The sequence below is a fragment of the Hyperolius riggenbachi genome, chromosome 11, assembly GCF_040937935.1.
Source record: "Hyperolius riggenbachi isolate aHypRig1 chromosome 11, aHypRig1.pri, whole genome shotgun sequence".
Taxonomy (NCBI): domain Eukaryota; kingdom Metazoa; phylum Chordata; class Amphibia; order Anura; family Hyperoliidae; genus Hyperolius; species Hyperolius riggenbachi.
In genome coordinates, this window is record NC_090656.1 from 64,101,114 (window position 1) to 64,120,746 (window position 19,633).

A 19,633-nucleotide genomic window follows, 5' to 3' on the forward strand; every position below is an offset into this window, starting at 1 on the left:
ACCTTTGATACTTTTTGTACCGCCTCTCTATGAGAGCTTATGCTGAATGCTGGAACTAAGATGATTTTTAACTGAATTACATTTTTGCTACTTTTGGACATGCGCCGCCACTATCTTCTGTGTACTAGATTGTTTCTCCTCCATTGGGTTAACTGCACTCCAGACACTAAAGCGGACCTGAAGAGATTAAAAAAAGTGTTTCACTTACCTGGGGGTTTTGCCAGCCCCCTGCGCGGACGGCCGGTGACGCGGCTGGGGTCGATCCGGCGGCTAATCGGCCACCGGATAGACCCGTGTATTCCCAGCATAAAGTTGTCAAGTTATTGGATTCTGTTGATCTGAGCCTGTGGGAGGTTTGATGTAATTGAATGATAGCATGGCAATTTTGAAGAGGATTTTCCATTTTATGGGTAGCGAGTTTAATGAGCAAAGGATTGGTGCTATGTGGCAATGTCAGGGTTGGCTTGTTAAGTCTTGCGGCAGCATTCTGCACTAGCTGCAAGCAGTATAGGTCTTTATCTGGAAGGCCTGCATAGAGGGCATTGCAATAGTCCAGCCGTGTTGTGATGAAGGCAGGAACTAGGGTTAGAAGTTCCTCTGAAGGAATGAAGTGTCATCAGTCAGTAAACCCAGGCTGAGGCTGCGTACAGTGTTGCAGATAGTAAGGTCTGAGTTCCCTAACCTCAGTGGTAGTGAGTGACTGTGTCTGGAGTTGCTTTGCTGTTAGGCAATGACAAGAACCTCAGTTTTGTCAACATTTAGTTAAAAGTGGATCCGAGATGAACTTTTACTCATTGCATAATTGTGCTCCTTTCCTATTGTTTATAGGGCATTCCTCAAGCCAAATTTTTTGTTTTAATACTCTAATTCCCTGTAAACTAATTAAGCCCTGTCCACAGTTTTCAGAGAGCCTTGGCAGTAGCAAGGGCTCATGGGAGCTCAGTCTGGGCAGGAGGAGGGGGAGGTATTACTAGCCAGAGATTTCAGAGGCAGAGGGGAGGAGGGGGGATTAGGTTTTTTCAGTCTGAGTGCTGATGGTGCAGATAAGCTTGGCTGTGTGCAATGTTTACAAACAACATGGTCGCTGTCATTGTATCACAGGAAGAAATACTGTATATACTCGCATATAAGCCTAATTTTTCAGTACAAAAAATGTGCTGAAAAGTTACCCCCTCGGCTTATATGCGAGTCAGTGGGGCATAACAGACGGTGGAGCAAGTTTTGTTACTGGCAAGTTTTGCTAGTGGCTCCCTGCTGTGTCCGTGCCTCCCATCCCCTGCAACATGATGTGCAGAGTGCGCTGCTTAGGACTACCTGTGTCCCCTGGCTTGTGGAGCGGAGCATGCAAGCAACGTGTCAGCAGTGCAATGATCGGGGATTCTTTCAGTGTGGCAATCGCTGTGTATCATATATCTATAACGCCATCTAGTGGGGCCTTGAGACACAGCTGTATCATCCTTGGGGCACATCTGCCTATGCGGAGGGGGGCTAACTTGTACTGGGGCACACCTGGCTACTGTGGAGGGGGCTATACAGGGGAGGGGCTTATACGCGAGTCAATAACATTTTCCTGGTTTCTGAGGGAAAAGTGGGTACCTCGGCCTATATGCCGGTCGGCTTATATGCGAGTATATACGGGTAATCATATTCTATTAAAGCTGTATGCAGACAGATTTGCTGTTTAAACCATCTAAACTGTGCATAAGATCTATAGACAAGTTACTTGTTATAGTTTGTTTTTCATCTCAGATCCGCTTTAAGCCAGTTGTCATTCATCCACTCCTAAAGCTCAGCTAAGCTGTGTTTTTGGTTTTTGAATGGGTTCTGTCATCTTTGTACTGCGCCACGGAATAAGTTGGCGCTTTATAAACCAATAATAATAATAATCTCAGATTTGAATGACAATTTTATAGCTGGGTGTCAACAGCGTAGCAATGATATGTCAGACCATGTCTTTGGTTGATTCTTCCAATTGGCAGCATGTATATGATGATCAGCAAAGAGGATGGTATTCTCATTGAGCTGAGCAGGGCTGGGATTGTCATTGAGCGTGGCAGACCGCTAACTGCTGTAGACAAGGAGCTGCTTCTGCTTCCATTCATTTACAGTATTTATCCCTTTATTCTGCAGCCTATCAGAATAATTTTATTTTCCCAAGCATGACTGGGCCATGCCTGGAATTGGACTTGGTACAACAGGGCTTAAAGTATAGGATAGGGCACTCAATATAAAATCATACAGCAAAAAATAGCAGCGATTACAAAAACAGCAAAAAAGAACACAAACCTAGGGCTCAAACACACTATATAAGCGCTTCTTGGCCATCAGAGACAACAACAAATAACATTTGTAAAGCGCTTTTCTTTGGTAGGACTCAAAGTGCTCAGGACTCAGAGCTTTCTGAAAAAACATTTCCATTGACTTACTTTAAAATTGCACAATTTTTACTGCAATCACAATTTTACCGCGAATGTAATGTAAGCTGATTTTTTTTTTTTTTTTAATTTCTCAGAAAGAGCTGATCGCTAAAAAGTGCTCCGAAAAGTGCTTAAAGTGTGTCTGAGCCCATAACAATAACCTATAATTTACAATGTACTACAGTGTGAACAAGACTTGATGGTTGCAGGGTAAGAGGTAAGAAAAAAAAGAGACCTGTGGCGGAGGAAGGGGGCCCTGGGGAGGGGGGGGGAGGCGGGGAGTGTGGAGAGAGTTCAGGAGGTTGACAGCAGAGGGGGAAAAAAACTGCTCCTGTGCGTTGAGGTCCTGTCGGAAATGGACTAAAACCTCTGGCCTGAAGGGAGCCGGCTGGAGAAGCGGTGGTCTGGGTGTAAGGGATCGTTGGCGATCTTCAGAGCACTGGAGCACAGTCTGGAGTTGTAGAGGCGGTCTAGAAGGGGAGAGTGGTTTTCCAGTGATCCTCTCTGCTGATCTGATAACCCTCTGTAGTTTGTGTCTGTTGCTGGTGGAGGATCCCTATTACTGTGCAATGAAAGTCTTCTGCTGATATATTGTATTCAGTGTCTGGCTGTGACCAAACCCCATTCAAATGCTCTGTTTTCATTTTGTTTTGTTTTACTCTACTTTTTCCATTTCTAAATGTTTTTATTTTGTTAAATCACAAGGGAGCGTGGCTGTATTTGTTAGCAGCTGCCTGATATGATATATGGCTGCTGGCAGATGGTTTGGGGGTCCCGGTGCAGTTTGTTGGGTGCGGAATGGCAGGCTGCCCTCCTAGACACAAAGGGCATTGGAATTTTCCATCTTCCTGTGTAAGGCCATGAGCGTATTCTATTGCACAGTGCGGCATCTGTGAGGATGTTCTGTCAGAATGAGTTCCTCTTACATTCTCTCTGCAGGCCATCTGGCTGGTTGTGTAGTAGCAGTTGAGTTTTGCACTGTGTTGGCTAACAAGTACAAGTAAGATTTTATCTATTAATTATAAATTAGCTGGCATCCTTGTACAGGTAGCCATACATCTAGGGATGATGGGCAGATTCAACCAAGAGACCTCTCTCTGGTTAAATCTGATTGGAGAGAGATCTGCTGTCTGCCCATACACCACAGGCTGATTCCCAGAGCTGGATTTACCGTAAGGCACTGTAGGCACGAGCCTACAGGCAGCTGCTGGAAAGGCGGCTCATTCCCTTGCCCAAGCACCTCCTTCCATCTTTACCTATGCGCAGTCCTGATGAGTATGAATGAGAGGTTACTCACTTGGGTCTGGGCATTCCCCTGACAAGATCTCCCGTCAGTCTGGGGTACCTCTCGCTACCTAATACTTGGGGGCACCTCTAGCTACTTAATACTGAGGGTACCTCTGGTTACCTAATCCTAAGAGGCACCTGTAGTTGCCTTTGATCGGTAAGGGAGACGTGACAGCTGGGACAGCCAGAATACTTGGTGGTGCAGTTTGGTGGGGCTTTGTAGGTTCATGGAGGGTGAAGTCTAGGGTACCAGGACAACTGTGCCTATAGGCTCCTGTGATGTAAATCTGGACCTGCTGATTCCTCATCAATTTCAGCATGAAATCTCTCAGGAATCGTCCGAGTCCGCCGCCATATGTGTATAATGTGTGTTTATATACCTGTCCCGTGTTGCAGTGCCCATTCCGTCTTTCACTTCTCTTCAATTAGCCGCATACACGCTACCGGAGTGGCACGTGTGACATCACGCGCCGGCAGCATGTACGCTCTAATAGAAGAGTGAGGAAGGACGGACGGGCACTGAGACACAGGATAATGTATACTGCAGCAGGAAGGAGTTAATAAACCTTGTGAGGACATGTTTGCTTGGTTTGCATTGGGGAAGAGAAGGGAGCTGGTTTAGTTGCTGCTTCAGTTGTGAGATTAGCGCTGCACACTCCTGACAAGGGTGACTATTCATTCTGACAGATTTCACTTTAATGCACCCTGCTGATTGACAATCTCAGTACGCGGCAGATGGATCCCCACAAGGCCGCCACAGCTTAATTTTCCACAGGTTGTCCTCCCTGTGTTTAAAGTGATGTGTGCTGATCATACATGTTCCAGGCACTCATGTGTGATCATATTGGTGTGTGCTGATGCATGCATATTCCAGGCATGCTCCTGTGTTTATAGTGATGTGTGCTGATACATGCATGTCCAAGGCATGCTCCCACACATACCACACAGAATAGACAGTGCAGGCACTGACATGCACACACAGGGCTCTGTATAACCTTTTTTTTTCTCTTCAGGAAAGACAGATAAAGAAGTTTGCAAAATCGGTTTTTTTTTATGAAGCCACCCCTCATCTTCCCACAAGCAGGCCCCAAACCTCCCTCCCTCCGTCCCACACATGGCTATCCGATGCCTGCTGTCTCTATCGCTTCCTGACACGGGGAAATCGCTGGGGACTTTCTGGTTTACTGTTTGTTTTTTTGCATTTAAATATGTCTGTAGTGTTCTGTCATTGTGCGCCCTCCCGCTGGTTCCCCTGGTTCCCCCTCCCGCTGGTTCCCTCTCTGCTGCCCAGGCTGTTACTGATGCAGCAGCAGGAAATGTTTCCATAAAAAGTGACGTGTGTGGAATGGACAAAATATCAGTTTTATTTTCTTTTGTTCCTTTGTTTGCATTTATCATATACAAAGATTGCGCCAGAGGTAATTATGTAGGGAGAGGAATATTAGTGACCCCATTCTGTCACCTATGTGAAGCTGAGGTCAGTTACACTTTTATACACGTGTGAATATACGTGTATATGTGTAGTGTGAATATACGTGTATATGGTGTAGTGATTAGCACTCTCGCCTTGCAGTGCTGGGTCTCCGGTTTGAATCCCAGCCAGGATACTATATGCAAACAGTTTATACGTTCTCTCCGTGTCTGTATGGGTTTCCTCCGGGCACTCCAGTTTCCTTCTACATCCCAAAAACATACAGATAAGCTGATTGGCTGCCCCCTAAATTGGCTCTAGACTATGATACATACATATGACTATGGAAGGGATTAGATTGTGAGCCCCTCTAAGGGACAGTTAAGTGACAAGACAATATACTCTGTACAGCGCTGCGGAAGATGTCGGTGCTATATAAATACTAAATTAATTCTACATATTGTAGCCATAGGCTTACTTGCCAATTTATTTTGCTTGCTTGTGCGCATGTTTTTGCTGGCAGTAAAATGTAATTTCGAACAAAAAAGTGCAAATTGTGCAAAAGTGGTTTGATAAATTTGATCAGCCCCTATTATTATTATTATTGATATATATATAGCCCCAGCACATTCTGTGGCGCTTACAGAGTAAGAAACAAACATGTGGTACATAATAATACAAACAATGGTGTATACCAAATTTAGGTACTGGTGCATAATACAGCATTGGTAATTACAGTGACAAATGTGACCTGATTAACAAAATGTAGAGAAAATTGCAAGACACAAAGGGCCATACCCTGTCCCCATTCACTTTTCTCCAAGGCGATAATTTTTCATCGTAGCTAAAATATTTTCACTACTTACCCGTGTCTCCCTGAAAATAAGACTTACTGTCTTATATTAATTTTTGCACTAAAAGATGCGCTAGGGCTTATTTTCTGGGGATGTCTTATAGTTTTGAAAGTGCTGTTCCTGGATTTGAAGATATGCTACTGTACTGATCAGGCACCTGCCCTCTCCTCCCTGCATACAGCTAATAACTTTGCTGTGTGCTGGGATAAAGGGACCGATGCCCAATCAGCACTGCACCACTGTGTCCCCGCTTTCTGGCTGCCTCTTCTTCCCCTTTAACTTCCGCTATGGCTTATTTTTTGGGTAGGGCTTATATTTCAAGCATGCTCAAAATTCCAGCTAAGGATTATTTTCAGGGTAGGCTTTATTTTCAGGGAAAGAGGGGTAGAAATGTAAAAAGTAGCTAAAAAGTAATAACCATTTCATCCGCACGGACATGAGTCTTACGTCCGCGTCTGGTGCTGCTGTAGCCGCAGCGACATAAGACTCGTGTCAGTGCAGTCTGCGGGGCTGTGCATGCGATCATGCGGTCAAAAGCATGCCATCGCGATTGTCCCGGCGACGAGGGGATTGGAGCCAATCCGTGCATGTCTGCCGAGAATGATCACTGTTTTTGTTCAAAAACCGTGATCATTCGCAAATGGTGCCGCCGCACTGCCTCCTGCTCCCTTGTTGCTCCCGCCGCCGATTTTATTAGATTAATAAATGGGATCTTTGTTCCCATTCATTCATCTCCCCTGTAGGCCCCCGTATCGCCGGCATCAGTGGGATGCCTGCGTCTCTTCAAAAGTGTAACAGCCATGCATTACTTCCTATTTGGCGTACTTTTTGTATGCGAATAGGAAATAATGTGCGAGGACATCTTGTGGCCAAATAGTAAAATTAAACATACAATACTGTACATTAGGGACTAAAAATGTTTAATATGTATGTCAAGAGGGTATATTATTGTTGAATTATTTGCTTAAAATTAGTGATGGATGTAAAACTGAAAGAAATGCACCTTTATTTCCAAATAAAATCTTGTCACCATACATTGTACTAGGGAAATATTTAAACTTCTTAATAACAGTCGCCGCTCGGGAGACTGTTAGACGGCGAAACCGACGCCTTTTCAGTTAGTACAACGCTGCAATCTGCAGCAGCGCTGTACTGGGAACAGCCGTGTGACATGGCTGTCCCCCTGGGACACCAGAGAGGCCTAGGAGAGCCGATCGCCATGATTGGCTGGCTGGGGGGAGTGAGGGTTTAAAAAAATAAATAAATAGTAAAAAAATAAATAAACAAAAATGAACATAAATATTTTTAAAAAATATATACACTGGGAGGGCGATCATACTCCACTAACAGAGAGCTCTGTTAGTGGGTAGAAAAGGGGGGGAGGGGGGGAATCGCTACTATGCTGTGTTGTGCGACCCTGCAGCTTGGCCTTAAAGCTGCAGTGGCCAATTTAACAAAAAATAGCCTGATCTTTAGGGGGGTTTAGCACTGTGGTCCTGAAGTGGTTAAACTCATTTTGGTTAATTACTTGCTTGCTTGGAGCTTTAAAAGTATTCTCTTGATGAGGTTTAAAAATATCTACTTGGAGAAAACTCATACAGGCAGTGGGTTTTAGGTAGAAGGGGGAATGGCCTAAGGTAGAACGGAAGAACGTATGCTTGATGGAAAAGTTGAGTTTTGAGGGAGTGCTTAAAGATTTCAAATGTTGGAGAGTAAACGGATGTGTTGTGGAAGGGATGCCAGAGTAAGGGTGAAACGTGAGAAAACTTGGCTAAGTAAATGGGAAGAGATAATTCTAGAGGAGGACAGAAGGGGGTTGTGTGCATAACTGAGATCAAGGGTGTCCCCTGTAAACACACAGCATGCAGTGAGCTGTACTGACGGATCCTGCCACATTGTACTGCACCGCAATTGGTGTTCTGTATATCAGGTTTATTTTTGTTTTTAAAATGCATATGCGCCACTGCTCGGCCCTGACTGCCATGCGCCACTGCTCGGCCCTGACTGCCATGCGCCACTGCTCGGCCCTGACTGCCATGTGCCACTGCTCGGCCCTGACTGCCATGCGCCACTGCTCGGCCCTGACTGCCATGCGCCACTGCTCGGCCCTGACTGCCATGCGCCACTGCTCGGCCCTGACTGCCATGCGCCACTGCTCGGCCCTGACTGCCATGCGCCACTGCTTGGCCCTGACTGCCATGCGCCACTGCTCGGCCCTGACTGCCATGCGCCACTGCTCGGCCCTGACTGCCATGCGCCACTGCTCGGCCCTGACTGCCATGCGCCACTGCTCGGCCCTGACTGCCATGCGCCACTGCTCGGCCCTGACTGCCATGCGCCACTGCTCGGCCCTGACTGCCATGCGCCACTGCTCGGCCCTGACTGCCATGCGCCACTGCTCGGCCCTGACTGCCATGCGCCACTGCTCGGCCCTGACTGCCATGCGCCACTGCTCGGCCCTGACTGCCATGCGCCACTGCTCGGCCCTGACTGCCATGCGCCACTGCTCGGCCCTGACTGCCATGCGCCACTGCTCGGCCCTGACTGCCATGCGCCACTGCTCGGCCCTGACTGCCATGCGCCACTGCTCGGCCCTGACTGCCATGCGCCACTGCTCGGCCCTGACTGCCATGCGCCACTGCTCGGCCCTGACTGCCATGCGCCACTGCTCGGCCCTGACTGCCATGCGCCACTGCTCGGCCCTGACTGCCATGCGCCACTGCTCGGCCCTGACTGCCATGCGCCACTGCTCGGCCCTGACTGCCATGCGCCACTGCTCGGCCCTGACTGCCATGCGCCACTGCTCGGGCCCTGACTGCCATGCGCCACTGCTCGGGCCCTGACTGCCATGCGCCACTGCTCGGGCCCTGACTGCCATGCGCCACTGCTCGGGCCCTGACTGCCATGCGCCACTGCTCGGGCCCTGACTGCCATGCGCCACTGCTCGGGCCCTGACTGCCATGCGCCACTGCTCGGGCCCTGACTGCCATGCGCCACTGCTCGGCCCTGACTGCCATCCAAATTACTGCCAAAACACAGGAACAGCTAACCGTAGGTAATCTAGCCCTTGTCCTCTCTCTCGTGAGCTATATCCGTGTCACCGCAGGGAAGGGAAATCCAGCGCCTGTACGGGCATACAGTGCACTCCTGGACATCACTGTCATGTGAGGAGAACAGCGACAAGCTGTGCTGAACTTGTCTATGGTTATTGTAACAGAAGTGTAGGTAATTTGCTGCACTCTCTGCCCATCGTGAATGGCTGCTTTCAGGGGCAAATGATACCAGCTTCAATGCAAATGTAATGCTAACTTTAGGTTCACAGCAGGATGTTGCATCGTGTTCAGGGCTGTGGATTTGGAGTCGAGGAGTTGGAGCAAGTTTTGGGTGTCTGAGTCAGTGATTTCATAAACTGAGGAGTCGGATGATCTTTGTTTTTTTGTTTTTTTGTACTGACTCCACAGCCCTGGTACATACATACATACATACATACATACATACATACATACATACATACCATGTTTCCCCGAAAATAAGACACTGTCTTATATTAATTTTGCTCTAAAAGATGTGCTAGGGCTTATTTTCAGAGGATGTCTTATTTTTGGGCAAACACACTGGTATTTTTCCTATACAAAATGTACTTGTGGTTTGCAGATATTGGCTCTCAATTACAAGAAATTGATTCTGCTGATCATGTGAGTAAGAGTTTATTTCTTGCAGGCAGATAACTCTGTCAGGCTCCCCAGAGCTATGATAGGATAAGCTGTGTGTGTGTGTGTCCTGGGAAGAGGTGAAGTGCTGGTGATGCTTATCACCACAACAGATCAGGAGGGCTGGCTCCAACAAAAACACAAATTGCCTGACACATGTATATAGGACTGTGTAGAACTCACATTATACTGCTGCTCTCCTGTATCCAGGCTTTGTATTCAGCATGACTTGCTGGTGTCATGTGGGTTGCTGATAGGGCTTAAATTCAGAGGATGTCTTACATTTCAAGCATTTTTGAAATTCCTGCTAGGTTTTATTCTCAGGGGATGTCTTACTTTAGGGGAAACACGGTACATACATACATACATACATACATACATACATACATACATACATACATACATACATACATACATGTACTGCTCAGTGGAGAAGGGTGACCGACACACAATGAAACGGCCTCCAGTGGGTGAGATTAACATGGGAACCTTGTCCAATGCTGGTTCATCAGTGTCTGTGTGCCTCAATCTTTAAAGAGAATCTGTATTGTTAAAATCGCACAAAAGTAAACATACTAGTGCGTTAGGGGACATCTCCTATTACCCTCTGTCACAATTTCGCTGCTCCCCGCCGCATTAAAAGTGGTTAAAAACAGTTTTTAAAAGTTTGTTTATAAACAAACAAAATGGCCACCAAAACAGGAAGTAGGTTGATGTACAGTATGTCCACACATAGAAAATACATCAATACACAAGCAGGCTGTATACAGCCTTCCTTTTTAATCTCAAGAGATCATTTGTGTGTTTCTTTCCCTCTGCAGCTATCTTCCACTGAAGTGTCAGGCTGTTTCTTCCTGCAGAGTGCAGACAGCTCTGCCTGTATGTAATTCCTCAGTATGTGAAAGCCCAGCCAGCTCAGAGGAGGATTTATCCAGCTTGTAAAAGATAATAGAGCAGAGAGAAGCTGCTCTAATCTTAATAACACACAGGCAGTGTGCAGAGAGGGGCCTGGAGGGGGGAGATGCATCACAGAACCACAACACTGAAGAACTTGGCAGCCTTCCAGACACAGGCGACAAGTCTGACAGGAGAGAGATAAGTTGATTTAATACAGAGATGGTGATAGTAGAACGTGCTGCAGTAAGCCAGAGCACATTAGAATAGATTTTGGAATTTGTAGGATGGAAGAAAACCGGATGAAACTTTTGTTACGGAGTCTCTTTAAGCAATGTTGAGGTCACCTGTACAAATGCTACATTCTCCCCCCAAAATTGCACCAAATGACCACATCTAACCAGTGTATGAGGCTTTGAACTAAAAAGAGGAATGCAGCCACTGTAGTGCAAAGTGTCATTCTGCAGAGGTGGCCACTTAGTGATGAGTAGTGCTAGATATAATTTGGATAACAGAGGAGGTATGATTCTGAATAATACCCTCGGTGTGTTTTAATGGGCTGTCTGTTCTAATGAATCATTTGCATTAGTTTAGTGTCTGGAATTTACACACAGTGCAGATGGTCTGGGCGAGACTGTATGTAAGCTGCTGCTAGTGCAGGTGTGGATCACAAGAATGTTTCCTGCACTGTGCTTTCAAAATGCTAGTCTGCATTTTCCTCTTTCAGCACACATTCCAGGCTTGTGCCTTTTCAGCTGGTAGTCATTTCTGAAGATGCATAGCTGGCTGCAGATTTAAAATGGAATGTTAATATGAAATATAATTGTATTACTAAAATATTTGCACAGCACCTGTGTATGTTCATTGCAAATTTGTAGCAAAGTTACATTTTGCTTTAAAGGGAATCTGAAGTGAAAATCAACTTATGATAGGATTCGTATTTGTATTACAGCTACGAAATAGAACATTTAGTAGCAAAGATGTGAGTCTCATATTGTTTCCAGTACAGGAAGTTATATATGCACAAGAACTTCTCTGAGCTCTCCGACTAATTTAGTCAGAACAGTGCTATTCTCTGAAGCACTTATCTCAACCTGTCTCTCACTGTTCCTTGTTTGTTTTAAGGTTTTTCTGCCAGGAAGTTCAAAGGTTCATTAGCTCTGCTGCATTTAAAATACAGAGTGTACTTTGTAAACTGCGAATATTAGAGAAGGATGCAATGTTCTAGAAAAACAGCTATGTAACTGAAAATTAAAAATATGAAACTCTAAGTTAACATATTTTCTTTTATTATGCAGCTTCTGTATTTCGTTACAACGCGTTATCGCTGATCTACCTGCTGTTCCTGCTGCTTCTACCATGGTTCGCTGGACCTTCTGCACAGAGCATGCGAGGTAAGAGAAAACCTGTCCCCATCAATGTGACCTAGAAATATATCTATCAGCCATAGTCCCTTTATGTACTACTTCACTGATGATGTATTTTTGCTTGGGAAACCTACATTTTTCCATTTTCTGGTTAAAGTGGATCTTCTGGCAAGTTGCTCTAGAGTTCAAAGCCCAGTCTCCATATAGTAATTGTGTTCAAAGCCCAGTCCCCATATAGTAATTGTATACAAAGCCCAGTCCCCATATAGTAATTGTATACAAAGCCCAGCCCCCACATAGTAATTGTATACAAAGCCCAGCCCCCATATAGTAATTGTATACAAAGCCCAGCCTCCATATAGTAATTGTATACAAAGCCCAGTCCCCATATAGTAATTGTATACAAAGCCCAGTCCCCATATAGTAATTGTATACAAAGCCCAGCCCCCATATAGTAATTGTATACAAAGCCCAGCCCCCACATAGTAATTGTATACAAAGCCCAGCCCCCATATAGTAATTGTATACAAAGCCCAGCCCCCATATAGTAATTGTATACAAAGCCCAGCCCCCATATAGTAATTGTATACAAAGCCCAGCCCCCACATAGTAATTGTATACAAAGCCCAGTCCCCATATAGTAATTGTATACAAAGCCCAGCCCCCATATAGTAATTGTATACAAAGCCCAGTCCCCATATAGTAATTGTATACAAAGCCCAGCCTCCATATAGTAATTGTATACAAAGCCCAGCCCCCATATAGTAATTGTATACAAAGCCCAGCCCCCATATAGTAATTGTATACAAAGCCCAGCCCTCATATAGTAATTGTATACAAAGCCCAGCCCCCACATAGTAATTGTATACAAAGCCCAGCCCCCATATAGTAATTGTATACAAAGCCCAGCTCCCACATAGTAATTGTATACAAAGCCCAGCCTCCATATAGTAATTGTATACAAAGCCCAGCCCCCATATAGTAATTGTATACAAAGCCCAGCCCCCATATAGTAATTGTATACAAAGCCCAGCCCCCACATAGTAATTGTATACAAAGCCCAGCCCCCACATAGTAATTGTATACAAAGCCCAGCCCCCATATAGTAATTGTATACAAAGCCCAGCCCTCATATAGTAATTGTATACAAAGCCCAGCCCCCACATAGTAATTGTATACAAAGCCCAGCCCCCACATAGTAATTGTATACAAAGCCCAGTCCCCATATAGTAATTGTATACAAAGCCCAGCCCTCATATAGTAATTGCATACAAAGCCCTGTCCCCATATAGTAATTGTATACAAAGCCCAGTCTCCATATAGTAATTGTATACAAAGCCCAGCCCCCATATAGTAATTGCATACAAAGCCCAGCCCCCACATAGTAATTGTATACAAAGCCCAGCCCCCATATAGTAATTGTATACAAAGCCAAGCCTCCATATAGTAATTGTATACAAAGCCCAGCCCCCATATAGTAATTGTATACAAAGCCCAGCCCCCATATAGTAATTGTATACAAAGCCCAGCCCTCATATAGTAATTGTATACAAAGCCCAGCCCCCACATAGTAATTGTATACAAAGCCCAGCCCCCATATAGTAATTGTATACAAAGCCCAGCTCCCACATAGTAATTGTATACAAAGCCCAGCCTCCATATAGTAATTGTATACAAAGCCCAGCCCCCATATAGTAATTGTATACAAAGCCCAGCCCCCATATAGTAATTGTATACAAAGCCCAGCCCCCACATAGTAATTGTATACAAAGCCCAGCCCCCACATAGTAATTGTATACAAAGCCCAGCCCCCATATAGTAATTGTATACAAAGCCCAGCCCTCATATAGTAATTGTATACAAAGCCCAGCCCCCACATAGTAATTGTATACAAAGCCCAGCCCCCACATAGTAATTGTATACAAAGCCCAGTCCCCATATAGTAATTGTATACAAAGCCCAGCCCTCATATAGTAATTGCATACAAAGCCCTGTCCCCATATAGTAATTGTATACAAAGCCCAGTCTCCATATAGTAATTGTATACAAAGCCCAGCCCCCATATAGTAATTGCATACAAAGCCCAGCCCCCACATAGTAATTGTATACAAAGCCCAGCCCCCATATAGTAATTGTATACAAAGCCAAGCCCCCATATAGTAATTGTATACAAAGCCCAGCCCCCATATAGTAATTGTATACAAAGCCCAGTCTCCATATAGTAATTGTATACAAAGCCCAGCCCCCATATAGTAATTGCATACAAAGCCCAGCCCCCATATAGTAATTGTATACAAAGCCCAGCCCCCATATAGTAATTGTATACAAAGCCCAGCCCCCATATAGTAATTGTATACAAAGCCCAGTCCCCATATAGTAATTATATACAAAGCCCAGGCCCCATATAGTAGTTGTATACAAAGCCCAGCCCCCACATAGTAATTGTATACAAAGCCCAGCCCCCACATAGTAATTGTATACAAAGCCCAGCCCCCACATAGTAATTGTATACAAAGCCCAGCCCCCACATAGTAATTGTATACAAAGCCCAGCCCCCACATAGTAATTGTATACAAAGCCCAGCCCCCATATAGTAATTGTATACAAAGCCCAGTCCCCATATAGTAATTGTATACAAAGCCCAGCCCCCATATAGTAATTGTATACAAAGCCCAGCCCCCATATAGTAATTGTATACAAAGCCCAGCCCCCATATAGTAATTGTATACAAAGCCCAGCCCCCATATAGTAATTGTATACAAAGCCCAGCCCCCATATAGTAATTGTATACAAAGCCCTGTCCCCATATAGTAATTGTATACAAAGCCCAGCCCCCATATAGTAATTGTATACAAAGCCCAGCCCCCATATAGTAATTGTGTTCATAGCCCAGCCCCCATATAGTAATTGTATACAAAGCCCAGCCCCCATATAGTAATTGTATACAAAGCCCTGTCCCCATATAGTAATTGTGTTCAAAGCCCAGCCCCCATATAGTAATTGTATACAAAGCCCAGCCCCCATATAGTAATTGTATACAAAGCCCAGCCCCCATATAGTAATTGTATACAAAGCATAAACTGTAATGCGTATAATCTGTAAGGAGTGGCCATGGGACTGCTGTGCCCAGGTATTTTCATTTTAATTGGCTGAGGAACGGATGGTGGAGGTTGTCATCCTCCACACTTTTTATGCTCCTCAGGAGAGTTGTTATCCTACTCCTGAGCCCAAGCTTTATGTTCCTCTGGAGTGTAGTAATTCTCCACCTAAGCCCAAGCTTTCCATTCCTCAGTAAAGTGGTCATCCTCCACCTGAGCCAAAGTTTGATGTTCCTCATGTAAATGAAGACCACTCACCTGAAGTATGTTAAACCAAGGCTCATGCTTCAGGATATTGGTCTTTCTCTACCTTAGCCTCAGTTTTGCTCTTGAGCATTGGATAGGAATAGGACTACCCTCCTCATTTCCTAATCTTCAGGAGGTCGGCCTGAGCCTCAGAGTGTAAAACTGGGGGGTGGGTAAAGCAGAATAGCTGAACTGATGAGTGTGCTGATTATGACACATATTTTTAGTTTTTTCTGGGTGCTGGGAGGTTGGAGCATGCGTTCCCTCTATTCATATCTTTCAGACTCTGGGGGTGAGATAATCTCACCCCTGAAGCCACTATTGACACCAGCCGTGGTGATGTAGGAGCATATTGCACTTTTGGGGGAATCTCGATGTCTGTGTGTAATCTGTGTTCTTATTAGTAAGTTTATTTATTTCTGTATGCCAGAGGTTGTTGTGCTGCAGCCACATGTCCCTTTCCTACTTTTCTTCCTGTTGCTTGTCATTCATGCTTGTTGAGGTCTCATGTTTCTACATCCCAACCTTGCACAACCTCAAGCCACTACTGGGGCCTACTGGAATAATGACAGATCCAGCCTAAGGATTATCAGCTCACTGTGCTGATCATGTACAGCCATCTGACCCCTGCTATGATACCCCGTCGCCAATCCCTAACACCCCCCCCCCCCCCCCCCCTTGCAGTGTTTTTATTGCTTCTCGGCTCTTTGTAGGGCAAATGTTTCATCAAAGTTGCACAATAATTTTTCACCACTTTGAACTGTGCTGTGTTTGGGATTATTGACAGTGTGTGGGAATGTCTAGTAGCCTCAATAGCTTTTGAGCTTTCTTCATGGATTGGACAGATGTGAATGATTCAATGCTTCCTTTGCAAGGAATGTGGAATAAGTCAGCGCAATTTAAATGAGATGAGTAAATAATGGATTGTAACTAATCAGAAATGACCTGACATTCATGTGATTTCAGCACACTTGCATCTGATTGCTTAAAGGGGCACTCTGGCGAAAATTAGGTTTCTGGCATAACCCTGGTAGCATGCGCATAACATTAGGAGCATCAGATGAAATTTTTGTTTTTTTTATGCTTGAAAGGTTATGCAGTGATCCAGTTTTATTCTCTCTCAGCTCCTTCTGCTTCCAGTGCTATGATCTTCCACAGCACGCAGCCTGTATTCTCCCTCTCCCCGTACAGCTTTAGCTGAGAGAGGAGAAATCATCTGTTACAACTCAACCTGACTCAGCAACGGGGGTGATGCTTCATATAGCTTGAAGAAGTGAGGGCAGGATCTCTCATCTGCTCTGTATAACCTTTCAAGAAGAAAAAAAAAATGCTAATTATCTGATGCTCCTAATATTAGGTGCATGCTACCCGGGTTATCCTAGTAGCCTAATTTCACGATATTGCCCCTTTAAGATAGCTATTGAGTTGTCAGTTGATTTTTGTTTTCGATCGATATGATTGATATTACAATCAATAGCCATCAATATAAGACCAACTAAGGACCAACATTTATTATTCATCTATAAATATAAAGTACCAACATAATTTTATAGGAGCACGTATTAACATTGTAGTCAGCTGCAAGAGATGTTTTTGAGTTGGAGATAACAGGAGCTGGTTAGGAAGTGAATGTGAGGAATAAAAGGGAGAGAGGAGTCAAATATTACCCCTACATACCGTGCTTTGGGAGCTGAAGTTATGGGCGTGTTCTAAACATTTTATTATTTCAAGCAGAGAGGTGCACCGGGCCTGTGGAAAAGTGATTAGTTATGTTTTACTCCTATTATGTTTTTTAAAGAAAAGTTGTAATGAGAAAAATCTCCCCTGGGGGGTACTCTCCTCGGGTGGGGGAAGCCTCCGGATCCTATTGAGGCTTCCCCCGTCCTCCTCTGTCCCACGGCGGTGGCGAAAATCCTCCCGGAATGACGGGGATGTAAATATTTACCTCCCGGCTCCAGCGCAGGCGCAGTATCGGCTCTCCGCCTCGGAAATGGGCGGAAATAGCCGAAGTCTCCTGCGCCTGTGCAGTAGAGTGGACCTGACGGAGATTGGCTATTTTCGCCTATCTTTGTGCGTAGAGCTGCAACAGCGCCCCCTCTGGAGCCAGTAAAAGGTAAATAAATCAGCGCTTGTCAGGCTTGTCGGGGGAGGATTCCGGGACACTCCGGGGGAGCCAGCGCTGGACTGCCTGCAGCTACAGTGGAGGAAGAAGGCTCATTGGGACCCTGAGGCTTCCCCCTCCCGAGGTGAGTACCCCCCAGGGGACGTTTTTTTTGTTACAGGGTCTCTTTAAGAAGCGAGAGGACATGAAGGAGGATATAGACGAGCAGTCAGGAACACGTATGAGGAGGAAGTTAAGGTCTGGGTCCGATAAGTACAGTTGTGTATCATCTGAATAGAAGTGGTATTGAAAGCCAAATGAGTTAAGTTGCCAAGACAGTGGATGAAAAAGAGGGTGCCAAGGACAGAGCTTTGAGGTACCCCCACAGGCAAAGGACGAGGAGAAGAGATTTAACCTGAGTAAAAGACTTTCAAAGACATTTCTTTTGTGTGCTGGGAAGATGGTTTTAAATGCCACAGTTCTCTTTAGCTTAGAACTAATGGTGCATGTAGTCAGCCCAGTCACATTTGAACTCTGGATTTACGATGTCTCCCCATCACCAGAGTCTGCTTTATGTTATATTGTAGGAAACTGTTGATCTTCTCAATTAAGCCAGGATGCCTGGGAAAGCCTCCTGAAGTAACAGTTAAGTCATCTAATTAAATGTATTTGTTTGCTAAAGAATGTTTAGCCTCTGTATGTCAGTATATATGTTATGGCCAAAACCAGAAATCGTCCAAAGTGGGAATTGGCCGGCCATTTCTAGAACTGGCTGATTTGACGTCGGCGAAAGTCCAAAATGCTGGGAATTTCTGACATTGACTTTGGCCATTTTGCAAACTGGCCGGTCAGTCTGCCAAAGTCCAAAACGCACAAATCACAGAACATCCCAGGTCCTGTCCAGCACAATGAATGGCACTCGGAACGTCCTCTCTGCTCTGAAAGATACAGCAAAATAATCTTTTTAAAGAAAAGCATTTCTTAGTTACAGCTGATACAAATCCTGCAATAAATCTGCAGTGAGTCTACATCCTGCTTTCTTGGGAGCAGACATATTGTTAAAGGACTTCCGAGGCCAAAACGAAGAAAATTACACTTTACCTTTTTCTTAGCAGAATCCGAGGAGGACGCCCTGCGCGTCCTCGGCTCCGTTCCGCCGTCAGTGTAGGCCTTTTCGTTCCCCCAGGGCTTACCCCGACCCCACCGAACGGGTCGCATCGATGCCACCCCTAAGATAGCCGCCGCCTTGATCCGCGGCTGTGCAGTACGCTTTGCCGTGATTTCGACTGTGCAGCCTTTAGCCCGCCTCCCGACGCACGCTTCAGGAGGATGCCGGGACCCATACGCGGCGGGCTAAAGGCTGCGCAGTCGCAATCGCGGCAAAGCGTACTGCGCAGCCGCGGATCAAGGCGGCGGCCATCTTAGGGGTGGCATCGATGCGACCCGTTCGGTGGGGTCGGGACAAGCCCTGGGGGAATGAAAAGGCCTACACTGACGGCGGAACGGAGCCGAGGACGCGCAGGGCGTCCTCCGTGGATTCTGCTAAGAAAAAGGTAAAGTGTAATTTTCTTCGTTTTGGCCTCGGAAGTCCTTTAACATCCTGTGCTTTTAAATTAGTTGCTCTGCTGTGGCAGTCAGGGGACACAGGAGAGATATCACATTACAGTGGTGATTAGTCACAGATGAGGGGGGGTATGCATGGCTGGGGGTTCTTTGCTGGGTGCCTTGAATGGCTGGGGGTGCTTTGCTGGGCGCTTTGCTTGGCTGGGGGCTTTGCATGGTCTGAGGGGGGGTGCTTTGCATTGCTGGGGGGGGGGGTATTTGCTGGGCACTTTGCATGGTTGGGGGGTGGGCTTTGCATGGCTGGTGGGTGCTTTGCATGGCTGCGGGTGCTTTGCTGGGGGGCTCTGCATGGCTGGGGGGGGTGTCTTTGCTGGGTGCTTTGCATGGCTGGAAATGCTTTGCTGTGCACTTTGCATGGGGGAGGGGGGTTTCATGGCTGGGGGTGGGCTTTACCTGGTGCCTTTTAGTCTGGGGGTGCTTTGCTGGGTTGGGGGGCTTTGCTGGAGGCTGCCTTGCTACTCAGACCTCCGATCAGGGTGACTAGAGAGGCGGAGCAGCGCGCACGCTACCTGCCCGGACCCATACACTTCATATGCGGAAGTAATCCATGACGTCGCTTCTGCATTGAAGTGTTTGCGTCCTGCAGGTCGCGTGTGAGCTGCTATGCCTTCTCTGCCTCCCCGAT

General features: G+C 45.9%; 1 protein-coding gene across 4 annotated transcripts in view; it reads left to right on the top strand.

The window, feature by feature from the left end:
- The window catches only part of PIEZO1 (piezo type mechanosensitive ion channel component 1 (Er blood group)), a 345,137-nt gene that overhangs the window by 101,251 nt on the left and 224,253 nt on the right, over positions 1-19,633 (top strand). For all 4 annotated transcript variants that reach the window (XM_068260853.1, XM_068260854.1, XM_068260855.1 and 1 more), the window contains exon 2: positions 11,872-11,967. In XM_068260853.1, coding sequence (XP_068116954.1) covers positions 11,872-11,967 — 96 coding nt within the window. The remainder of the gene's footprint in view (positions 1-11,871; positions 11,968-19,633) is intronic.